The 25,914-nt window shown below is 37.9% G+C and overlaps 1 protein-coding gene across 3 annotated transcripts in view; it reads right to left on the bottom strand.

Moving 5' to 3' along the window:
* The window catches only part of ITPR2 (inositol 1,4,5-trisphosphate receptor type 2), a 523,170-nt gene that overhangs the window by 288,111 nt on the left and 209,145 nt on the right, over nucleotides 1-25,914 (bottom strand). For all 3 annotated transcript variants that reach the window (XM_065887013.1, XM_065887016.1, XM_065887015.1), the window contains exons 22-26: nucleotides 25,502-25,695; nucleotides 21,809-21,938; nucleotides 16,700-16,757; nucleotides 15,099-15,264; nucleotides 13,867-14,040 (exon numbers count right to left, since the gene is read on the bottom strand). In XM_065887013.1, the coding sequence (XP_065743085.1) occupies nucleotides 13,867-14,040; nucleotides 15,099-15,264; nucleotides 16,700-16,757; nucleotides 21,809-21,938; nucleotides 25,502-25,695 (722 nt within the window). The remainder of the gene's footprint in view (nucleotides 1-13,866; nucleotides 14,041-15,098; nucleotides 15,265-16,699; nucleotides 16,758-21,808; nucleotides 21,939-25,501; nucleotides 25,696-25,914) is intronic.

Genomic DNA, 25,914 nt, shown 5'->3' with positions numbered 1-25,914 from the left:
CCTGCTCCAGGAAGATCCCACATGCCGCAGAGCAACTAAGCCCATGCGCCACAACTACTGAAGCCTGCACGCCTAGAGCCTGTGCTCTGCAACGAGAAGGCACTGCAATGAGAAGCCCACACACGGTAACCAAGAGTAGCCCCCACTCACTGCAACTACAGGAAGCCTGCACGCAGCAAAGAAGACACAATGCAGCCAAAAATAAATAAATAAACTTATTTTTAAAAAAAGATAATGAAATAAGATGAATAAATTTGAAAACTAAAGTATATAGCCAGAAAAGTATACAAGCTGACCCAAAATAGAAAATTTTAATGAATTTATAAACTTTAAAAATTAATTACTAGTTAAAGTCTTCCCACAAACTAAATCCAAGGCCCAGGCAGATTTAGAAAAGTTCTACCAAACATTCACAGAAGAGATAAAGAAAGGGGAAGACTGTGTAACTCACTTTGTTACAGAATTAGTTTAACCTTGAAACCAACAATTGACAGGAACAGTACAAGAAAGGAAAATTAGAGGCCAACCTCACTGACAACAAAGATGTAAAATCCTGAACAAAATACTAGCAAACTGGATGTAGTACTGTAAAAGATATCACCAAGATACACTTATTCTAGAATGCAAGGTTACTATGGTAGCAGCTCTATTTATGATTCATGTTATCAAAATTAGCAGATTATAATTAAAGAAAAATAACAATCTTGACAGATGCATTTAATGGAAGTCAACAACCATATTAAAAATTAGCAAACGAAAAACAGAAAGGAATTTCCTCAATTGGTAAAAGGTATCTACAAAAAAAAAAGTACCATAAAACTATATTCAATAGCGAAATATTAAAATTATTCCCTTTAAAATCAGAAGCAAAACAAGGATACCCATTATCACCACATCTATTCACCATTGTACTGCAAAACATTACCAACACAATAAAGCAAGAAAAAAAGAAATAATAGATGAAAAGATAGTGTTCAAGTTTGAATTATAGCATCACCATGACTTTATGTCAAAAATATTTTTAACCTTAGGTAGCTATACATGAATTGGTAGGACCTAACGACCTGCGCACACAGAATTTAGCTTAACCTAAACTGGAAGAGGAAGTGAAATGTCCAATAAACATATAAAAACATGCTCAACCTCATAATAATCCAGCAAAATGAAAATCACAACAGGGATAATATACCAAACACACCCAATCATCAAAAATGGAAAAGTGAGGGCTTCCCTGGTGGCGCAGTGGTTGAGAGCCCGCCTGCCAATGCGGGGGACACGGGTTCGTGCCCTGGTCCTGGAGGATCCCACATGCCGCGGAGCGGCTGGGCCTGTGGGCCGTGGCCCCTGGGACTGCGCATCCGGAGCCTGTGCTTTACGGCGGGAGAAGTCGCAGTGGGGAGAGGCCCGCGTACCAAAAAAAAAAAAAAAAGAAGAAGAAAAATGGAAAAGTGAGAAAACCAGTAGTCATCAGGATGGGGAACCACAGAAACTCTTATACACCCTGGAGGGAGTATCATTTGGTCTTTGGAAAACAACTGGCATTATTTGGTAAAAGTAAACATACCAGATATTAACACCTAAATATATATCCTGAAGGGGCGCTTAAACATGTGCATCAGGTGACATTAAAAAGTTTTTTAAGCTCCTTTTGGTAGCAAATTTTCTTTTAAAACTGTAGCAAATTTTCTTTAAAACTTTCTTCTAAAACTTTTAGATATGTAAAGAACATAAAATGTCCATCAACAGTTTACTAGATAAACATGTGCATAAAATGTAATAATGTATATTAGAGAAAATGAATAAGTCATTGCTATACAACAACAAAGATGGAGGACAAAACATATCTAAAACAGACTAAGTGAAATACTTTTCATTTTGTTAAATGTTTTAAAAATATAGATATACATGGTAAAACAGTTAAGAAAAGCAAGGAAATTATTAACATGAACTCATGATAATGGTTTCCTCTGGGATATAGGGATGGACCACAGAGACTTCTTATTGGTACTATTCTATTTCTTAAGCAATACATTAATTTCAACAGAATGTTCTACCTCGGGAGGTATTGAATTTCCCATCACAGAAGTTTGTTTTATTTTAAGAAATATCTCACTTAGGTGACCTATTTAGAGAGAGAACAAATACTACACAGGAAATAGACTTGATAACCCTACAAGTATCTTTTAATTTAACAAGTATCTTTTAAGATTTCATAATTCTATATGCATCATAGTAAACAGCACACTGTGTTCCACATGAAAACCAATAATAATTATAACAAGCATTCACTGACTGTGGACTTCTGGCAGACACCGACATCCTTTCTTCCTTCTTGCCAGCAGATTTTGATTTCGTTTACCCTTCCCCCACGTAACTCAGGGGAGAGTATCCTAGCCTGCAGAGCATCTTTTATTTAGTCTAAGCTAATCTTATAGTCCATTGGTTTAGAGGTAAACATGTGGTCCTGCTTTGGCCAAGGAGACATGAGACAGAATCTACTAAGGGGCGCCTGGGAAAGGTTTACTTGTTCCTAAACAGGAGACTTAGAAAAGCACAGATATTCTTTTGTGACAGTGTTGTGATGTCTAGGATGCTGCTGTCGTGATGCAATCATGAGAAAGATCAGTCTCAGAAGTGGTCCATGATGATTGCATTGAGACAATAAATTAATTAAAACTGGAGCCTCACTTCTTGACTTGTTAGTAGATAATATGTCACCTTGTTGTTTATATTTTCCCACTGAAGCCATATTAACTGACACACCACATGCACAGAGTTTGCTCATTTAATCTTCACAGTAATCGTATGAGCTAGATACCATTATTAAGTCCATTGAACAGACAATGAAAATAAAACTGAAAGAATTAAAATAAGTTGCCCAAAGTCATACATACAGTTAGTGACTGTATACAGCTTTAGACTCTAAAACCTATACTCTTAATACACTATCCATTCAAGGCCATCTTCCTGTGGCTATGAGGGCTGAAAAGAAAATCCCAAAAGATCTGAGGGTTCTGTTATCTGGCCACAAGCTTCTAAGGTATGCGTCAGTGGTGGTGGCAGCAGCAGTGCTGGCATTAGCCGAAGCAGCTTCTTCACCTCTGAATCATTGCTATGATTGTTTGACACTGAAATCAATAGTCCAGTGGCAGCCTCTAAACCGTATTCCTCCAGACTGTTCAAAAATTTAATTCCTTGTATTAAATCACTTCCTGCTTTAAGTACCCAAAATTATTACCATTTGCTGAACTGATAAATCCTGAAGTCAACAAAAAAATAAATACATTTCAGCTTCACTGACTTGTATTCGTCTGAAGTCCCTAGAAAAATAGTTTTATAGCCCACATGTAATGCAGTTTTATCTTCAATAAGATGACTATCCTCAGATGACTTATTCATCTTCTTTCTCACATCAATACAAACTGTTTATTAAACTGCTATGAGGATGCCATTGATATACACTATAAAAGAGGTTCTTTCTCCACTTTCCCTCATGACTGGGAACTTAAACTGCAGACCAGTGACTAACATCCTTCATGGAACATCTCACCCCTACTCTTCGGTGGTTTTGGGGGGCAAACTTTTACAAACGCATACTGCATTTTGCTGAGGTTTAGAGCTGTTCTATATTAAAATAAAAGAATTAAATGTTCTAAAAGGGGAAGCAACATTACATTTATCCTCTAGAACATTTACAAAATATGTATTTGTATAAGAAAGAGGTATTCTAACTTCGTGAAAGCGTAATACATCTCTAAATAACAAAGTATTATATCAGAAAGTGCAATTTTACATTAAAGAGCCTGGAACTTATCATCAAAAAGACCTGAGTTAAAATCACATAGAGCTTCTTGACAATGAGAATACACTTGGGTTTTCTCAATTTCAGTTGGTTCATGCTCAGAAACGTGATGTTTATAACTATCTCCAAAGTTTGTCGTAACATTTTAAAAGATATACCATGCATGACAGTGTCAGCTTTAGGAGTTGGTGTACAGCAAATACTAAACAAATGTTGAAATTTCTCTTATTTCTTAAATATACCATGGAAGAACTCTATTTTAACCAAAATAAATAAATAAATAAGTAAAAGCTTTAGAAATTCTACATTCTACTAACTTACAACATAAAATCACAGAAACAGTTCCAAAAGAATTAAGTCAAAACTGTTGTGCAGATCAGTGATAATTAGTCCTGAGACAAGTAGAAAGTAGTTACCCACCGCTGAATTTCCCTTTGGAACTTTTTAACATTTTGATGACTCTAATTACCTCCCCCTCCCACTAATTACCTCTGCTCATCACCCTGCACTACAAAATATTTTAGGTATTCCAAGAAACAGAAGACTCGGGGTAGGTAAACCTCTCTAAATAGTAACAGTTTATAATCCTGCAGATTAAAATAAGAGCTAAGGAGGACCTTCAAGATGGCAGAGAAGTAAGACACGGAGATCCCCTTCCTCCCCACAAATACATCAGAAGTACATCTACATGTGGAACAACTCCTACAGAACACCTGCTGAATGCTGGCAGAAGACCTCAGACCTCCCAAAAGGCAAGAAACTCCCCCATGTACCTGGGTAGGGCAAAAGAAAAAACAGAGACAAAAGAATAGGGACAGAACCTGCACCTCTGGGAGTGAGCTGTGAAGGAGGAAAAGCTTCCACACACTAGGAAGTCCCTTCACTGGCTGAGATAGGGTGTGGGTGGAGGGGAAGCTTCGGAGCCACGGAGGAGAGCACAGCCACAGGGGTGTGGAGGGCAAAGCAGAGAGATTCCCACACAGAGGACCGCCGCCAACCAGCACACACCAGCCTAAGATGCTTGTCTGCTCACCGCCGGGGCGGGTGGGGCCTGAGAGCTGAGGCTCAGGCTTTGGAGCTCAGATCCCAGAAAGAGGGCTGGGGTTGGCTGTGTGAACACAGCCTGAAAGGGGCTAGTGCGCCACAGATAGCCGGGAGTCCGGAAAAAGTCTAGAACTGCCTAAGAGGCAAGAGACCACTATTTCAGGGTGCATGAGGAGAGGGGATTCAGAGCACCACCTAAACAGCTCCGGAGACAGGCATGAGACGTTGCTATCAGCTTGGACCCTAGAGATGGGCATGGAACGCTAACACTGCTGCTGCAGCCACCAAGAAGCCTGTGTGCAAGCACAGGTCACTACACACAGCTCCCCTCCTGGGAGCCTGTACAGCCCGCCACTGCCAGGGTCCCGTGATCCAGGGACCTCTTCCCCAGGAGAACACACAGCGCGCCTCAGGCTGTTGCAATGTCACACTGGCCTCTGCCACCACAGCCTCGCCCCACATTCTGTAGCCCTCTCTCCTGAGTGAGCCTGAGTGAGCCAGAGCCCCCTAATCAGCCACTCCTTTAACCCCGTCCTGTCTGGGTGGAGACGTACACGCAGAGGCGGGGCCAATTCCAAAGCTGAACCCCAGGAGCTGTGCGAACAAAGAAGAGAAAGGGAAATCTTTCCCAGAAGCCTCAAGAGCAGTGGATTAAATCTCCACAATCAACTTGATGTACCTCCATCTGTGAAATACCTGAATAGACAACAAATCATCCCAAAACTGAGGCGGTAGACTTTGGAAGCAACTGTAGACTTGGGGTTTGCTGTATGCGACAGACTATTTTCTGATTTACATGCTTATCTTAGTTTAGTTTTTAGTGCTTCTTATCATTGGTGGATTTGTTCTCGATTTCACTGCTCTCTTCTTTTTTAGTTTTAAGTACTTCTTTTATTTTTTATTTTAATAATATGTTTTTTTATTTTAATTATTTTATTTTATTTTATTTTTCTTCATTTATATTTTTTCTCCCTTTTCTCCTGAGCTGTGTGGGTGACAGGCTCTTGGTGCTCCGCTTGGGTGTCAGGCCTGAGCCTCTGAGGTGGGAGAGATGAGTTCAGGACATTGGACCAACAGAGACCTCCTGGATCATGTAATATCAATCTGGAGAGCTCTTCCAGAGGTCTCCGTCTCAATGCTAAGACCCAGCTCCACTCAACAACCAGCAAGCTACAGTGCTGGATACCCCATGCCACACAAGTACCAAGACAGGAACACAACCCTACCCATTAGCACAGAGGCTACCTAAAATCATACTAGGTTCATAGACACCCCAAAACACACCATTGGACATTGTCTTGCCCACCAGAAAAAGAGGATCCAGACTCATCCACGAGAAAACAGCCACCAGGCCCCTCCACCAGGAAGCCTACACAACCCATGGAACCTACCTTACCCACTGGGGACAGACACCAAAAAAAACGGCAACTATGAACCTGCAGCCTGTGAAAGGGAGACCCCACACACTGTGAGTTGAGCAAAATGATAAGACAGAGAAATATAAAGCAGATGAAGAAGCAAGGTAAAAACCCACCAGACCAAACAAATGAAGAGGAAATAGGAAGTCTACCTGAAAAAGAATTCAGAATAATGATAGTAAAGATGATCCAAAATCTTAGAAGTAGAATAGAGAAAATACAAGAAACACTTAACAAGGACCTAGCAGAAATAAAGAGCAAATAGACAGTGATGAGCAACACAATAAATGAAATTAAAAATTCTCTAGAAGGAATCAGTAGCAGAATAACTGAGGCCGAAGAACAGAAAAGTGACCTAGAAGATAAAATGGTGGAAATAACCACCACAGAGCAGAATAAAGAAAAAACAATGAAAATAATTGAGGACAGTCTCAGAGACCTCTGGGATAAACATTAAACGCATGAACGTTCGAATTATAGAGGTCCCAGAAGAAAAAGAGGAAAAAAAAGGGACTGAGAAAATATTTGAAGAGATTATACTTGAAAACTTCCCTAATATGGGAAAGGAAATGGTCAGTCAAGTCCAGGAACCGCAGAGAGTCCCATACAGGATAAATGCAATGAGAAACACGGCAAGACACATATTAATCAAACTATCAAAAATTAAATACAAAGAAAAAATACTAAAAGTGGTAACAGAAAAACAACAAATAAATTACAAGGGAATCCCCATAAGGTTAACAGCTGATCTTTCAGCAGGAACTCTGCAACCCAGAAGGGAGTGGCAGGACATATTTAAAGTGATGAAAGGGAAAAAATTACAACCAAGATTACTCTACCCAGAAAGGATCTCATTCAGATTCGACAGAGAAATTAAAACCTTTTAAGACAAGCAAAAGCTAAGAGAATTCAGCACCACCAAACGAGCTTTACAGCAAATGCTAAAGGAACTTCTCTAGGCAGGAAACGCAATAGAAGGAAGAGATCTACAATAACAAGCCCAAAACAACTAAGAAAATGGAAAGAGGAATATACATATCAATAACCATCTAAAATATAGATGGGTAAAATACTCCAACCAAAAGATATACACTGGCTGAATGGATACAAAAACAAGACCCTTATATATGCTGTCTACAACAGGCCCACTTCAGACCTAGGGACATGCACAGACTGAAAGTGAAGGGATGGTAAAAGATATTCCATGCAAATGGAAATCAAAACAAAGCTGGAGTAGCAATTCTCATATCAGACAAAATAGACTTTAAAATAAAGACTATCACAAGAGACAAAGAAGAACACTACATAATGATCAAGGGATCAATCCAAGAAGAAGATATAACAATTACAAATATGTATGCATCAAACATAGGAGCACCTCAATACATAAGGCAACTGCTCACAGCCATAAAAGGGGAAATCGACAGTAACACAATAATAGTAGGGGACTTTTAAACCCCTCTTTCACCAATGGACAGATCAACCAAAATGAAAATAAATAAGGAAACACAAGCTTTAAATGACACGTTAAACAAGACGGACTTAATTGATACGTATAGGACATTCCATCCAAAAACAACAGAATAAACTTTCCTCTCAAGTGCTCATGGAACATTCTCCAGGATAGATCATATCTTAGGTCACAAATCAAGCCTTTGTAAATTTAAGAAAACTGACATCTTATCAAGTATCTTTTCCAACCACAATGCTATGAGACTAGATATCAATTACAGGAAAAAAACTGTACCAACACAAGCCTCTTAGATAGCCTCATCCAACAGAGGGCAGACAGCAGAAGCAAGAAGAATTAAAATCCTGCAGCCTGTGGAACAAAAACCACATTCACAGAAAGAGAGACAAGATGAAAAGGCAGAAGGCTATGTACCAGATGAAGGAACAAGATAAAACCCCAGAAAAACAACTAAATGAAGTGGACATAGGCAACCTTCCAGAAAAAGAATTCAGAATAATGATACTGAACATGATCCAGGACCTCAGAAAAAAAATGGAGGCAAATATCAAGAAGATGCAAGAAATGTTTAACAAAGACCCAGGAGAATTAAAGAACAAACAGAGATGAACAATACAATAAATGAAATGAAAAACACACTAGAAAGAATCAATAACAGAAAAACGGAGGCAGATAAGTGACCTGGCAGACAGAATGGTGGAATTCACTGCTATGGAACAGAGTAAAGAAAAAAGAATGAAAAGAAATGAAGACAGCCTAAGAGACCCCTGGGACAACATTAAACGCAACAAAATTCGCAACATAGGGGTCCCAGAAGAAGACAGAGAAAAAGGACCAGAGAAAATATTTGAAGAGATTGTAGTCGAAAACATCCCTAACGTGGGAAAGGAAATAGCCACCCAAGTCCAGGAAGCACAGAGTCTCATACAGGATAAACCCAAGGAGAAACACGTCAAGACACATAGTAATCAAACTGGCAAAAATTAAAAACAAAAACTATTGAAAGCAAAAGGGAAAAATGACAAATAACATACAAGGGAACTCCCATAAGGTTAACAGCTGATTTCTCATCAGCAGATACTCTACAAGCTGGAAGGGAGTGGCATAATATACTTAAAGTGATGAAAGGGAGAAACTACATCCAAGATTACTCTAACCAGCAAGGATCTCACTCAGATTCGATGAAGAAATCAAAACCTTTACAGACAAGCAAAAGCTAAGAGAATTCAGCACCACCAAAACCGCTCTACAACAAATGCTAAAGGAACTTCTCTAAGTGGCAAACACAACAGAAGAAAAGGACCTATAAAAACAAACCCAAAACAATTAAGTAAATGGTCATAGGAACATACATATCGATAATTACCTTAAATGTGAATGGATTAAATGCTCCAACCAAAAGACGCAGGCTTACTGAATGGATACAAAAACAGGACCCATATATATGTTGTCTACAACAAACCCACGTCAGATGTAGGGACACATACAGACTGAAAGTGAGGGGACAGAGAAAGATATTCCATGCAAATGGAAATCAAAAGAAAGCTGGAGGAGCAATATTCATATCAGATAAAAGACTTTAAAATAAAGAATGTTACAAGAGACAAGGAAGGACATGACATAATGATCAAGGGATCAATCCAAGAAGAAGATATAACAATTATAAATATATATGCACCCAACATAGGAGCACCTCAATACATAAGGCAACTGCTCACAGCTCTAAAAGAGGAAATCGACAGTAACACAGTAATAGTGGGAGACTTTAACACCTCACATACACCAATGGACAGATCATCCAAACAGAAAATTAATAAGGAAACAGAAGCTTTAAATGAGACAACAGACCAGATAGATTTAACTGATATTTATAGGACATTCCATCCAAAAACAGCAGATTACACTTTCTTCTCAAGTGTGCATGGAACATTCTGCAGGACAGATCACATATTGGGTCACAAATCAAGCCTCTGTAAATTTAAGAAAATGGAAATCATATCAAGCATCTTTTCTCACAACAATACTATGAGACTAGAAATCAATTACAGGGAAAAAAAAACATAACAAACACATGGAGGCTAAACAATATGTTACTGAATAACCAAGAGATCACTGAAGAAATCAAAAAATACCTGAGACGAATGACAATGAAAACACGATGATCCAAAACCTACGGGATTCAGCAAAAGCAGTTCTAAGAGGGAAGTTTATGGCATACAAGTCTACCTCAAGAAACAAGACAAATCTCAAATAAACAATCTAACCGTACACCTAAAGGAACTAGAGAAAGAAGAACAAACAAAACCCAAAGTTAGCAGAAGGAAAGATATCATAAGTATCAGATCAGAAATAAATGAAACAGAAACAAAGAAAACAATAGCAGAGATAATAAAACTAAATCCTGGTTCTTTGATAAGATAAACAAAATTGATAAACCATTAGCCAGACTCATCAAGAAAATGAGGGAGAGGACTCAAATGAATAATATTAGAATTGAAAAAGGAGAAATTACAAAAAACGCCATAGAAATGCAAAGCATCCTAAGAGACTACTACAAGCAACTCTATGCCCCAAAAATGGACAACCTGGAAGAAATGGACAAATTCTTAGGAACGTATAACCTTCAAAGACTGAACCAGGAAGAAATAGAAAATATGAACACACCAATCACTTTCATTCAGTACTGAAGTTGAAACTATGATAAAAATCTTCCAACAAACAAAAGTCCAGGACCAGATGGATTCACAGGTGAATTCCATCAAACATTTAGAGAAGAGCTAACACACATCCTTCTCAAACTCTTCCAAAAAATTGCAGAGGAAGGAACACTCCCAAACTCATTCTATGAGGCCACCATCACCCTGATACCAAAACCAGACAAAGATACTACAAAAAAAGAAAATTACAGACCAATATCACTCATGAATATAGATGAAAAAAGACTCAACAAAATACCAGCAAACAGAATCCAACAACACATTAAAAGGATCATACACCATGATCAACTGGGATTTATCCCGGGGATGCAAGGATCCGTCCATATATGCAAATCAATCAATGTGATACACCATATTAACAAATTGAAGCATAAAAACCATATGATCACCTCAATAGATGCAGAAAAAGCTTCTGACAAAATTCAAAACACATTTATGATAAAAACCCTCCAGAAAGTGGGCATAGAGGGAACCTACCTCAACATAATAAGGCCATATACGACAAACCCACAGCAAACATCATTCTCCATGGTGAAAAACTGAAAGCATTTTCTCTAAGATCAGGAATAAGACAAGGATATCTACCCTCACCACTATTATTCGACATAGTTTTGGAAGTCCTAGCCACAGCAATCAGAGAAGAAAAAGAAATAAAAGGAACACAAATTGGAAAAGAAGTAAAACTGTCACTGTTTGCAGATGACATGATACTATACATAGAGAATCCTAAAAATGCCACCAGAAAACTACTAGAGCTAATCAATGAATTTGGTCAAGTTGCAGGATACAAAATTAATGCACAGAAATCTCTTGCATTCCTATACACTAATGATGAAAAATCTGAAAGAGAAATTAAGGAAACACTCCCATTTACAACTGCAACAAAAATAATATAATACCTAGCAATAAACCTATCTAGGGAGACTAAAGACCTGTATGCAGAAAACTATAATACACTGATGAAAGAAATTAAAAATGATACCAACAGATGGAGAGATATACCATGTTTTTGGACTGAAACAATCAACATTGTGAAAATGACTATACTACCCAAAGCAATCTACAGATTCAATGCAATCCCTATAAAACTACCATTGACATTTTTCACAGAACTAGAACAAAAAATTTCACAATTTGTATGGAAACACAAAAGACCCCAAATAGCCAAAGCAATCTTGAGAAAGAAAAACGGAGCTGGAGGAATCAGGCTCTGGGACCCCAGACTATAGTTCAAAGCTATAGTAATCAGGACAGTATGGTACTGCCACAAAAACAGAAGTATAGGTCAATGGAATAGGATAGAAAACCCAGAGATAAATCAGCACATGTATGGTCATCTTATCTTTAATAAAGGAGGCAAGAACATACAATGGAGTAAAGACAGCCTCTTCAATAAGTGGTGCTGGGAAAATTGGACAGCTACATGTAAAAGGATCACATTAGAACACTCCCTAACACCATACACAAAAATAAACTCAAAATGGATTACAGACCTAAATGTAAGCCCAGACACTATAAAACTCTTAGAGGAAAACATAGGCAGAACACTCTATGACATAAATCACAGCAAAATCCTTTTTGACCCACCTCCTACAAAAATGGAAATAAAAAAAAATAAATAAATGGGACCTAATGAAACTTCAAAGCTTTTGCACAGCAAAGGAAACCATAAATGAGACCAAAAGACAACCCTCAGAATGGGAGAAAATATTTGCAAATGAAGCAACTGACAATGGATTAATCTCCAAAATTTACAAGCAGCTCATGAAGCTCAATATCAAAAAAACAAACAACCCAATCCAAAAATGAGCAGAAGACCTAAATAGACATTTCTCCAAAGAAGATATACAGACTGCCAACAAGCACATGAAAGAATGCTCAACATCTTTAATCATTAGAGAAATGCAAATCAAAACTACAATGAGATATCATCTCACACCAGTCAGAATGGCCATCATCAAACAATCTACAAACGATAAATGCTGGAGAGGGTGTGGAAAAAGGGAACCCTCTTGAACTGTTGGTGGGAATGTAAATTGACACAGCCACTATGGAGAATAGTATGCAAGTTTCTTCAAAAACTAAAAATAAAACTACCATACATCCCTGCAATCCCAATACCTGGCATACACCCTGAGAAAAACATAATTCAAAAAGAGTCATGTACCACAATGTTCACTGCAGCTCTATTTACAATAGCCAGGACGTGGAAGCAACCTAAGTGTCCATCGACAGATGAATGGATAAAGAAGATGTGGCATATATATACAATGGAATATTACTCAGCCATAGAAAGAAACCAAATTGGGTTATTTGTAGTGAGGTGGTTGGATCTAGAGTCTGTCACACAGAGTGAAGTAAGTCAGAAAGAGAAATACAAATACTGTACGTTAACACCTATATATGGAACCTAAAAAAAAAAAAAAATGGTTCTGAAGAACCTAGGGGCAGGACAGGAATAGAGACGCAGATGCAGAGAATGGGCTTGAGGACATGGGGAGGGGGAAGGATAGCTGGGACAAAGTGAGAGAGTGTCATGGACATATATACACTACCAAATGTAAGGTAGATAGCTAGTGGGAAGGCACATAGCACGGGGAAATCAGTGTGGTGCTTTGTGTCCACCTAGAGGGGTGGGATAGGGAGGGTGGGAGGGAGACGCAAGAGGGAGGGGATATGGGGATTATGTATACATATAGCTGATTCACTTTGTTATACAGCAGCAACTAAGACAACAATGTAAAACAATTATACTCCAATAAAGATGTTAAATAAAATAAAGTAAAATAACAACTAAATAAAACACTAGAGAGGTATTTAAGAAACTCAATACATTATCTTTATACTGTTGGCACTAGTCTACTAAAACACTGCTTAAAAATTTTTATGGTTTATTTAGTATTTAGTGAAATCTGAAAACAGCAACTAATTAACCCACTGAAAATTAAAACCAATATAACAGAGGATTTATGATCAGTGTCTTACTATTCTGTAGATGAAACAGATTTGGGGGATTTTCATGTTGGTAATAAAGCATATTGTCCATCCATTGGGTATTTTTACATATTTATAAGGTTATTCAATAATAAAAGGAATGATTTATAGGTTACCAATAAAAAGCCACCATGAATGGTAGAAACAAAAATTCCCCTCTCTGTACAGGTCTCAGCTTAGGACCTATTCCTCTTTTTCTCCACCTCACTCCCTCCTATTGTCCTGATTCCTGGCTTATAGGATTTACAGTGGGAAGGAGGAAGAGTGAAAAAGTAGTCAGATGAGGTAACAAGTGAGAGCAATTGATAAGAATCAACCAAAGTACAAATTTATGCAGATATTTGACTTGGCAAATGGAAATTTTATGCTGATTTAAAAGATATTGTTTGGATTATTTCAAAATAGATCTTGAAAACAGACCTCAATTGGCTCCTCACCACCTTTTACTTGATTTTCAACCATCTCTCCATTCTCATAGCTGCTGCTCTTCTCAACCCATAACTCGGATTTTTCTACAGTTAGTCGAAGCTGGTCTAGGTCTGCCTTGATTTGCTTGTAGTTATCTACGTCCTGATTGGACACCAGTAACTGTACCTGGAAACAGAATTGCAATCCTTAGTTGACTTAACTTACTTATGGAATTTCCTTTATTCCTATTTCATTTATGTCAAAAATCCCAAGTCTTTTTAACATATTTGCCCCTCAGTTGAAGTTTAGTATTTCTAGAATATTTATGAATATTTTATATATATTTACATATATTTTACATATTTTAAATGTATATTGATCATGAAAATTCCCCTGAAAGTATCTGTGAACTCTACTCAATATATTCACATGTTATGAAGAATTACACATATAAAAAAGTGAGCCCTAGCAAAGCTTTTTAAAGTGCTAAAGAGTAATTTAAAATGAGATACCCTAACTCTAATTTTACTGCTAAAGTTAATTTTTCTGAGACTCTCTCTATTTGGAAAGAGGTAGAAGCATAAAAACAAGTGGAAGAAAACAGTGGTACAGTCTAAACCTAAATTTATATGTATTGTGTGACATTTACAAATATATGAATAATTATCTGTATTTATATAATTACTCTTTTAATTATTTCATATTGTAACATACCCTTGTAAAACTTCCTAATGAAGATCAATGCTCTATTAAATAAATATTAGTGAAATACATGTAAGCCCTGAGATATTTCTCATTAATGGTCTCAAGATTGATATCATTCAAAGACAACAAAGAAAAAGATTAGATCCATCACAATTCCTTTCTTTTGGATTTCTACAGTTTTTCAATCACGACGTTTATTTCAGGGCATTACCCAAATTTATCAGTAAAATCTGGGGTCAAAATAACAGCACTGGCAACAAAATTCCTAATATGGTTTTATCTCCCAGTGCCCTCCTAAATTTTAGTGCCTGTCATTTACATTAAAGATATTAACTGAAAAATCACTTGTGGGGATCTCTTTCTAAAATAGATCAAGTCTTGGCCTAAGACAAGGCCATATCTATCTTTAAAAATAGAAAGTGTCCCCAGGAAAAGCTGCACAGTCTCATTAACTCTGCAACCATGAAGTCAGGTTGGATGTTATAAACAATATTCTCAGAGCCTCTGCTATGGAACTACTGAGGGCTACTGAATCTCACCTGTTTAAATGCCTGTAAAACTTCCGCTCTCTGGCTGAAGTGCTTGAACAGCAGCTGCAGGGCTCCTGATAGCAAAGGAGGGTAGTCATGCATGATCAGATGAATGAGGACCCGTAAAAATGTCCTGCCTCCTTCATCATCAAGTTGAACTGGATTTTTTTCCTTTCTATAAAACCAAAAATTATTCTAAAATAACTTATATTTACATAAAATTTAGTCAGAAGTGGTTAAAATTGTGTGTACATCCTCAGTTATCACCCACCCACCCCGCCAAAAAAAACTGGAAAGTATAAAGGAAGAAATTTTTACTCTTTTTTGGCCTCGGGTAACTAATGAGGAAACAAAACATAGAGAAAACTTGTGTTTGTCCATGACAGTAGGGGTGACCTACATCCCAGTTTGTCCAAGACTGAGGGGGTTCCCAAGATAGGCGACTTTGAGTAATTGCACTGGGAAAGTAGCAGGCAAACCGGGATGATTTGGTCATCTAGGCAAAGACAAAAGATAGAATCTGAATCAATCCTGAAGCGTTTATTGAGAAGACATACTTGGCTGGATGGACATCAAGGACTGAACTTCCCCAGAGTCCAAAAACCTCTCCACGACAGGTGGTGAGGCACGGGGAAGGCAGTGCTCGTGCACACAGGCACACAGGCATCACCAGAGCAACTCTGCGAGTTTGGTGTGTCCGGACTCTGAGCAAGATTCCCCTGATAAAAAGTCCATTTATTTTAAGATGAAAATCATACACTGGTTTATTCTCTCTTCTCGGGAATAATGAAATACTTGAAAAGGAAAACACAGCAACAATAACAACAGCAAAAACTGGCAAAACAATATAAAAACAAACTTAAACCAAATGTTCACTAGAGATAAAAACCCTTTTGGGTTCCCCTGATTACTCATTCTTGTCTTTCTTTCTAACCAAAGAAAATGCAGTGCCTTAGTACAGAAATTTGTTTAGGTACTCATGGCAAATCTATGATAAAAATGAATGCCAGAAACTCAATAATTTGTAGCTCAGACATTTTACGGTTTTGACTTTTCTTTTTGACTATTACTTTCGTTTATGGGAAAAAAAGAAACAACCTAAAAACAGTGAGTAGCAGGGCACCTGACAGCAAAGGAGAGTAGTCATGTCAGAGATGTTTCATTTTCTTTAATCATGGATATTTCCAATTGGCAGAAAATAGCGTTATTTCTCACTTATAAAGTTAATGATAACGTTGAAAGAAGTTACTTTCTTGCCTACAATTTCTCAGATTTGGGGAAGCAACGTTTTGCAAGAGGCAGCAATATTCATACCAGGAAACTTAAAGGGCGCTCGTGTGCTGTCATTATTTGAGGAAAGAAAAGCAAAGAATTCAGGGGAAAGTTCACTACACTGAACTCATGTCTCCTGTCTTTTTTTTACCTGACCTAAAGAAAAGCTATGCTTTCTCTTCTACAGTAAATTAGCAGCTTCATTTATGGCAGAAATTATGTTGGCAACGATAAAGGATCTAAAATTAAATAGATATAGCGAAGTGAACAATAAAGTGTCAATAAAATTCTAAGTAAAATCTTATTTACAAGAAAAAGACACATAAATGTTACTGTACCTTCCAGCAAACATAGTTTCTGCCTGAGCTGCAATTTCATCTATGTCAGGAACAACAGCTGCAAAGACAAATGGTAAAATCCATTCTTTATCATTTTATAATTAGGAGTCCCAATATTTATGATAATATTAGCTTACCTAAAAATGCTTTTGTCTTAATTTCCTTATGCCACCAAAAGTCAATTAACACTTTAAAAAGTCTCAATACAGTTCCCCTTATCGGTCAATATTTTAAATTGAAGTTTACATTTTAAAATATATATTGTTAGAGTCAAAGATACATTTAAAAGATCAGAAAGAACCATTTACAAACTTTCCACATCTATATAAGTATGTACGTGTGTGTGTGTATATATATATATATATCAACTACACATACACCTATATACACACATTTAATTTAAATGGGTAATGACATGGAAGAATAATATTTTTTAAAGAATCACAGTATACCTATAAGGAACCTTGTTAATACATGGTACTTCCAAACATGATCTTTTAACCTAAGCTTACTTCTATAAATCCGTCCCTTCTTCTTCTGGGACAGGGTATTTGACTTTTTTTTTTTTTTAATGTGAACCAACCATGATTCTTCACTCATCCCCAACAATAACATTTTGAAAATAACTACGATAAGTACACAATTTATTTCTCACCTCCAAAAGTATGAAAAGAAAACAGAGCAAGACATAAAAAGGCAAAAAGAATTCTTCCCAGAATGCTTCCTCTAATGAATACAACCAATTTAAGAGATCAGGTAAATCAGAGAGAACTGGTTTTCTGGGGATGCCCCTAGACTTTCCCTCCCACACTTTTACTGACACTTAGAGCTCCTGTTTCCAGAAGTCTGGCTTCTGAAAGCCAATAATTCTTATGCTAGTGTCAATGCAACTGCCAGCAAGACTTTCTGGTTCTGCCCTAACATTCCTGGAAATAGCCCTTTGGAGTCCTACAATTCTGGGAAGCATAAAAAAACCAACACTGTTGCAAATGTTCCAGGGAGACTTCTAGCTCAGGACAGCTTAACCCCTTCCGTAGAGGCATGCTGCCTTTGGATGGTACCGATGAGTCGGACAGCAGGACATTTGGTTGAGCATCTACATTAACTACACACTTATAATCATTGACTCATTCCTATCAAATCGATTGATGCAGAAAAAAGAGGAGGCTTCCTGATGTTATCACAGTGGTTGTGGTTAAAAGAAAGTATCATATCTGTGTACAAATCCTGCCCCAGCAAAAGAATTCTGTTAACTGGCTAATTCTTCAATACAACATACTTTCCAACTTGCCATGACTGGCCTGATCTATCCAGAAAAATGGTAATTTAATATACCTTAGGTTTCATAAGGTACTTTCCAGAGTCACAAAATTTTTACAATAAATTTTATGCTCTTATGTCATTATGCTCCCACACTCACAGATAGAGTGGCTTCATTCTTACACATTTTAAATGTGAAAAACTGAAATATACTACCAATTTACAACCATGCAAGGAAATAAAGAACGAACGCATGCATACACACACACAATAAAGCCAACACCCACATCCAGACCATTGTGGGGAATGCCATGTCTTTTTTCTTGAGCGGGGTAATTCCTACAAAATACCTTTCCTCCTGAGAGCAGCATTTCGCATTATTCTTTGATCCAAGTCAAAAAAAGAAAACCAAAAAACCTTGGATTTTCACCAAAAGAGCATAATGCGTAAAAGATTCAGACTCCGAAACTAAAAGCTGGTTCTTTGAGAAGATAAACAAAATTGATAAACCATTAGCCAGATTCATCAAGAAAAAAAGAGAGAAGTCTCAAATCAATAGAATTAGAAATGAAAAAGGAGATGTAACAACTGACACTGCAGAAATACAAAGGATCATGAGAGATTACTACAGGCAACTCTATGACAATAAAATGGACAACCCGGAAAAATGGACAAATTCTTAGAAAAGCACAACTTTCCAAGACTGAACCAGGAAGAAACAGAAAATATAAACAGACCAATCAAAAGCACTGAAATTGAGACTGTAATTAAAAATCTTCCAACAAACAAAAGCCCAGGACCAAATGGCTTCACAGGCGAATTCTATCAAACATTTAGAGAAGAGCTAACACCTATCCTCCTCAAACTCTTCCAAAATGTAGCAGAGCGAGGAACACTCCCTGACTCATTCTATGAGGCCACCATCATCCTGATACCAAAACCAGACAAAGCTATCACAAAGAAAGAAAACTACAGGCCAATATCACTGATGAACATAGATGCACAAATCCTCAACAAAATACTAGCAAACAGAATCCAGCAGCACATTAAAAGGATCATACACCATGATCAAGTGGGGTTTATTCCAGGGATGCAAGGATCCTTCAATATATGCAAATCAGTCAATGTGATAAACCATACTAACAAACTGAAGGAGAAAAAACATATGATCATCTCTGTAGATGCAGAAAAAGCTTTTGACAAAATTCAGCACACATTTATGATAAAAACCCTCCAGAAAGTAGGCATAGCGGGAACTTACCTCAACAAAATAAAGGCCATATGTGACAAACCCACAGCCAACATCATTCTCAATGGTGAAAAACTGAAACCATTTCCACTAAGATCAGGAACAAGACACGGTTGCCCACTCTCACCATTCTTATTCAGCATAGTTTTGGAAGTTTTAGCCACAGCAATCAGAGAAGAAAAAGATATAAAAGGAGTCCAAATCATAAAAGAAGAAGAAAAGCTGTCACTATTCACAGATGACATGATACTATACATAGAGAATCCTAAAGATGCTACCAGAAAACTACTAGAGTTAATCAAAGAATTTGGTAAAGTAGCAGGATACAAAATTAATGCACAGAAATCTCTGGCATTCCTATACACTAATGATGAAAAATCTGAAAGAGAAATTTAGGAAACGCTCGCATCTACCATTGCAACAAAAAGAATAAAATACCTAGGAAAAAATCTACCTAAGGAAACAAAAGACCTGTATGCAGAAAACTATAAGACACTGATGAAAGAAATTAAAGATGATACCAACAGATGGAAAGATATACCATGTTCTTGGATTGGAAGAATCAACATTGTGAAAATGACTATAGTACCCAAAGCAATCTACAGATTCAACGCAATCCCTATAAAACTACCACTGGCATTTTCAGAGAACTAAACAAAAAATGTCACAATTAGTATGGAAACACAAAAGACTCCGAACAGCCGAAGCAATCTTGAGAAAGAGAAACGGAGCTGGAGGAATCAGACTCCCAGATTTCAGACTATACTACAAAGCTACAGTAATCAAGACAATATGGTACTGGCAAAAAAACAGAAATATAGATCAATGGAACAGGATAGAAAGCCCAGAAATAAACCCATGCACATATGCTCAGCTTATCTTTGATAAAGGAGGTAAGAATATACAATGGAGAAAAGACAGCCTCTTCAATAAGTTGTGCTGGGAAAACTGGACAGCTACATGTAAAAGAATGAAATTAGAACACTCCTAACACCATACACAAAAATAAACTCAAAATGGATTAAAGACCTAAATGTAAGGCCAGACACTATAAAACACTTAGAGGAAAACATAGGCAGAACATTCTATGACATAAATCACAGCAAGATCCTTTTTGACCCACCTCCTAGAGAAATGGAAATAAAAACAAAAATAAACAAATGGGAACTAATGAAACTTCAAAGCTTTTGCACAGCAAAGGAAACCATAAACAAGACCAAAAGACAACCCTCAGAATGGGAGAAAATATTTGCAAATGAAGCAACTGACAAAGGATTAATCTCCAAAATTTACAAGCAGCTCACGCAGCTCAATATCAAAAAAACAAACAACCCAATCCAAAAATGGGCAGAAGACCTAAATAGACATTTCTCCAAAGAAGATATACAGATTGCCAACAAGCACATGAAAGAATGTTCAACATCATTAATCATTAGAGAAATCATTAGAGAAATGCAAATCAAAACTACAATGAGATATCATCTCACACCAGTCAGAACCATCATCAAAAAATCTACATACAATAAATGCTGGAGAGGTTGTGGAAAAAAGGGAACCCCCTTGCACTGTTGGTGGGAATGTAAATTGATAAAGCCACTATGGAGAACAGCATGGAGGCTCCTTAAAAAACTAAAAATAGAACTACCATACGACCCTGCAATCCCACTACTGGGCATATACCCTGAGAAAACCATAATTCAAAAACAGTCATGTACCACAGTGTTCATTGCAGCTCTATTTACAATAGCCAGGACATGGAAGCAGCCGTAGTGTCCATCGACAGATGAATGGATAAAGAAGATGTGGCACATATATCCAATAGAATATTACTCAGTCATAAAAAGAAATGAAATTGAGTTATTTGTAGTGAGGTGGATGGACCTAGAGTCTGTCATACAGAGTGAAGTAAGTCAGAAAGAGAAAAACAAATACCGTATACTAACACATATATATGGAATCTAAAAAAAAACAAAAAAAAATGGTCATGAAGAATCTAGGGGTAGGACGGGAATAAAGACGCAGACCTACTAGAGAATGGACTTGAGGACCTGGGGAGCGGGATGGGGAAGTGAGAGAGTGGCATGGACATATATACACCACCAAATGTAAAATAGATAGCTAGTGGGAAGCAGCCGCATAGCACAGGGAGGTCAGCTCGGTGCTTTGTGACCACCTAGAGGGGTGGGATAGGGAGGGTGGGGGGGAGGGAGACGCAAGAGGGAGGGGATATGGGGATATATGTATATGTACAGCTGATTCCCTTTTTATAAAACAGAAACTAATACACCATTGTAAAGCAATCATACTCCAACAAAGATGTTGAAAAAACAAACAAACAAAAAACAACACAGTACCTGCACTTCACAGAGTTGTGAAGATTACCAGAAAAACTGCATCCAAAGCACCAGTAGCAGCAAACATCCTCGCTGCCGTTCTAGGCAAGTTATTTAATTTCTATCTCAGTTCCTTCATTTTATTGGTGGAGATTATTTTGACATTTTTGTCTCATAGGAATACTTCTTGTTTTAAAACATAAAAGGAACTTTCAGGTTCTCAGGAAAACACCATCCAAAGAGGAAATATTGTCACAGAGGAGATACCTGATGGCAGCAATGTATCGGGAGAGCCATTGGTAGACGTTTCAGCATTTCCATTGTTCTCCCCAAATTCCTTCTTATATATTGACAGCATATATGAGATCCTATAATCCAGTCTGACACTCAGGATAAACTACAAGAAACATTAAAAACAACATAAGTTTCTTTCATCAGCATGGTGTTTAAAAATTCATTACAGGACACCAAGAGCCACAGTACTATCAACATGTCACATGAACTAGTTAGAAACTTTATTCGTAAACTCTTATCACTTCTGTTGCTTACATGATAATCAGTCATAACACTAAGAAAAGTGATGCATTTCCATTAGCCAATGTCAGTAAAATCCCTGAACAGTTTTTGGAAAGAAGAAAACCTGACTCTCCATGATTACTCTCAGAATAGTCCAAGTAGAGGTATCTCCTGGGTCTGGATGAAGAGGTAACGATGACATAATTTCCCAAGCACTTTGCAGAGTTTTCACCGGCTCTGCAAGGAAAGTACTGGAGCTGTGGCCCTCATTCAGGCACAGAAAGGCAAGATTTCAGCTGCAATGGTGTGGATTCTGGCTACACCACAATGAATCCTGGATCTAGGCTACAAAGGGACAGCTTAGGTAATAGCATCTAATATACCAGGGATGTGCCTCCTTAGTGCCTGTTTTTCCTTGGGTCTGTGTTTTTGTCCTTGTTCTCCTTAATGGACATATTGACAGAAACTAAGTGTCAATAAGGTTCCCGTCTGTGCTCGGCACTGGGAAGAATGCAAATGCCTGAAGCCCAGAGTCCTCAAGATGCCAGTGACTGAGTTGGGAAAACAAGATACAGCATTGTTAAAATAATTAGGAAATTAAGGAGGGCTACCTCACGTGGTATAGAATGCAGTGGAGATCAGAGAAGGAAAAAGTATGTGCCACCGACATGAGTGGAGACGGGAAACAACAGAGAGCTGTACTTATACAGGGTGACCTTCCATCCCAGTTTGCCTGGGAGAGGCCTGGGTTGGCCTTCGCTCCCAGTATAATTATTATCTGTGTCCCCTACACTCTCTTAAGAGACTCTCATTGTTCCAGCAAACAGTAATGGTCAGGCAAGTTTCGAGAAAACTTGGTATTTGGTGGTATCATCTCCCCCTAGCTCTAGCTACGCCGCCATCATATCAGACCCCTCCCCCGCGCCCCCCTCCTGCTGCCCCCTTTCTCTCACTCTCTGTTCTACTCTTCTCAGTCCTGACAGCACAGGCTGGAATGCCTGCAGTTTCTCTCTTGCCTCTGCACATTCATTTCCATTGTTCACTTTACCTTGAATATTCTTCTCCTCCACCCTATAATAACTAGCTTTTGAGATATCCTCCAAGGTCCTATTTAAATCCCTTTTGAAATGAAGCTTTCCCTAGCTCCCCAGTCCGAATCAATTTTTCTCCTCTTTGCTCACCCAACACATTATTTACACCTACAGGTCCAAAGTTAAATCAACCTCCCTCCCTCCCTCCCTCCCTCCTTCCCTCTCTCTCTCTCTCTCTCACTCTCGCTCTCTCTCCCTCTCGCTCTCTCTCCCTCTCCCTGTCCCCCTTCTCCTACTCTGCTAGAACTTTATGCTCCTCCTGAGCAGCAACCATGCTCTATGTTAGCTATGTTCCATCAAGTTCAACAAACTTGTTGAGCCAGCTACTGAGGAAGCTGCCAAGGGTACAGAAAAGGTACCAAGGATATAAAACCTGCCTTTGAAGAGCATATAATCCAGGAGGAAAAGTAAACACCAGAGAGACTCTTTTATTAATATGCAGTGAGCACTGTACCACATATTGGCTGAACTGATTCCAGTTAATATGGGGATTTTCAAAGCAGGAGACAGATTGTGGGAGAAGAGGGCTGAGAAAGAGCCAGTGGATTTGGCAGCCCCGAGCAGAGGGTGGGAGCAGAAGCTAGACTGTGGGTGCATAAAAAGAAGGGTGTTTTTTAAACAAACTTATGTAAAGAACAAATTATTAAAACATGAATTAATGAAACATTTATTAGCTTTTAGTTGAAGATTAGTGTTCAATGAATTATATTTTATAAATAGAGCCAAAATTCAAACTTATCATCCTCTACTATATTTAATTATGAAAAAGAATGGAAGGTAGAAGAGAAGGGGGGAAAGGGAAGAATAAAAAGAAAGTCAGAGAAAGAGAGTTGAGAAAGAGCTGAAGACAGATAGAGGGGGAGAATAAGAGAGAAATAAAAAGACTAAAAGAAATACAAGAAATGATGGGGAAAAGAAAGGAAGAGCCTGAGAGGAGGAAGAGATGGCAGAAAGCAGGAAACTTGCTTAAGGAACGTGGCTACAAAGAAATTCTTGAAGGGAAGTTCTAAGAAAGAAACATTCAAGAGCAGCACATGGGAACACAGACACAGCCCATCAGACTCAGACACGGAGGCACAAAAATCAGAGCAAGAACAGAGGTTCAACAAGAAATACATAAAGAACCCCAAAGAGGCAGCAAAAGCAAGTCAGCCCTAGCCTGCCCTGCCATAGTATCTCCATCTCATCGCTTTTTAGCTGTTAGGGACTGTTTTGTAAATGCTGCTTTTCTGAACTGTCATTGGGCTAAAATGAGGACACGTATTTCAGAGGCTCTCCCATGAGGAGAAGGAGGCTAAGCTGGAGGCCCATTACCCACAGGTCAGGTGCTCAACACCTTCCACAGGTTAAGAACAGCACAACTGAGTGATCTCTCCGGGTCACGAACACAGGGTTGGGAGGGCTGCCAATATTTCTCGGGATTCAGCCTTTGGAATTCCGGGAGGAACTGTGAAATCTTTTATGATTATAAATCTAATTACTTTAAATAAAAATGTACAGACCCTTCCAGGACTACTAACCCACTTCTGGTAGCTCAGTCTACATTAAATTATGATGAAAGACTTAGTAAACTGTTTCCAGAATTTTAATAGATCCTCAAAAACTCCAGACTCCATTCTTCGAATCTGGAATAAATGCTATAATTAAAGAATCATAAAACTACTTTCCAAACTTAAAAAAAAAAAAGCTAAGAATTCATAGCTACAGTAATGGGGAATTTATCCACTAAACCACTGGTCATGAAATAGTAATTTACCCCCTTTAAATTCATAGAGATAGGTATTAGACTAGGTTAATTTTAAATATATATATATTATTCCTAGCCTCTTAGAAACGAAATCATCAAGAGAGATAGTCACTTACATAAAATATTAAAAACAATTATTAACATTTTTGTCAATAAAAATAAAATTTTATTTGAGTTTCTTACTACAATAAATCTGTATACGTAGAATCATATGTCTAATTCAATTAAAAATAGAAAAACAGTTGGAATTCAATCTTAACTTTGCCTACTCTGAAATCCTTCTTAAATAAAGGTAAAATTTAATCAGGGTCAATGCTAAATGAGAAAATACATATGAAAGAAGTTATGTCAACCTCAAAGCGCTCCACATTTGTTAGGTACCATCATTAATATATTATATTTAGTGAGAATTCACACATGTAATTAATATGTTAAATAGTGTCAGTGTGAGATTTCTTACCAGGCTTATCATTAATGTAAAAGGAATAAAATTAGATCAATACCACTTCAGAATATTTACACAATGATCTGGAACAAAATGTGTAAGAAGTTAAACCAATAGGCACAGTTAGGTGTTTGTCACTTCCCTTCCATTAGGCCCTGTACCTGTAAAATCTCAATAATCTTCAGCTTGGTGTCCATGACAGTGACATCCTCGTGCTCGGTGGGGCTCCCCTGCTTGCTGGGATGCAGGCTGGGCTGGATGTCAGGCACACTCATGGGGAAGATGGAACCTCTGCTGAGCACCATCTGGGTCATCAATTCTCCCACCCCATGGATGGTTCTCATGACATTGTTTCCTGGCACGAGAAAAGTCCTTAAGTCAACACACACGCCACCTTGGGAGACAGCTGTTACATCCAGTTGGCCACAACCAGACTGAAAATGTGGCAGGAAGAGTACTAAGGATGGGAATGAATAGCCTCGCTCCAGCTATGTCCTTGCAGATAAAGTTAAAATAGTGCAGACACATTTCAAAATGACAGATTTTAGAATTGAAAGTTTACTTTTCTCAGAAA

This window comes from Phocoena phocoena, chromosome 11, assembly GCF_963924675.1.
Source record: "Phocoena phocoena chromosome 11, mPhoPho1.1, whole genome shotgun sequence".
Taxonomy (NCBI): domain Eukaryota; kingdom Metazoa; phylum Chordata; class Mammalia; order Artiodactyla; family Phocoenidae; genus Phocoena; species Phocoena phocoena.
This window is presented reverse-complemented; position numbering and strand designations above follow the sequence as displayed.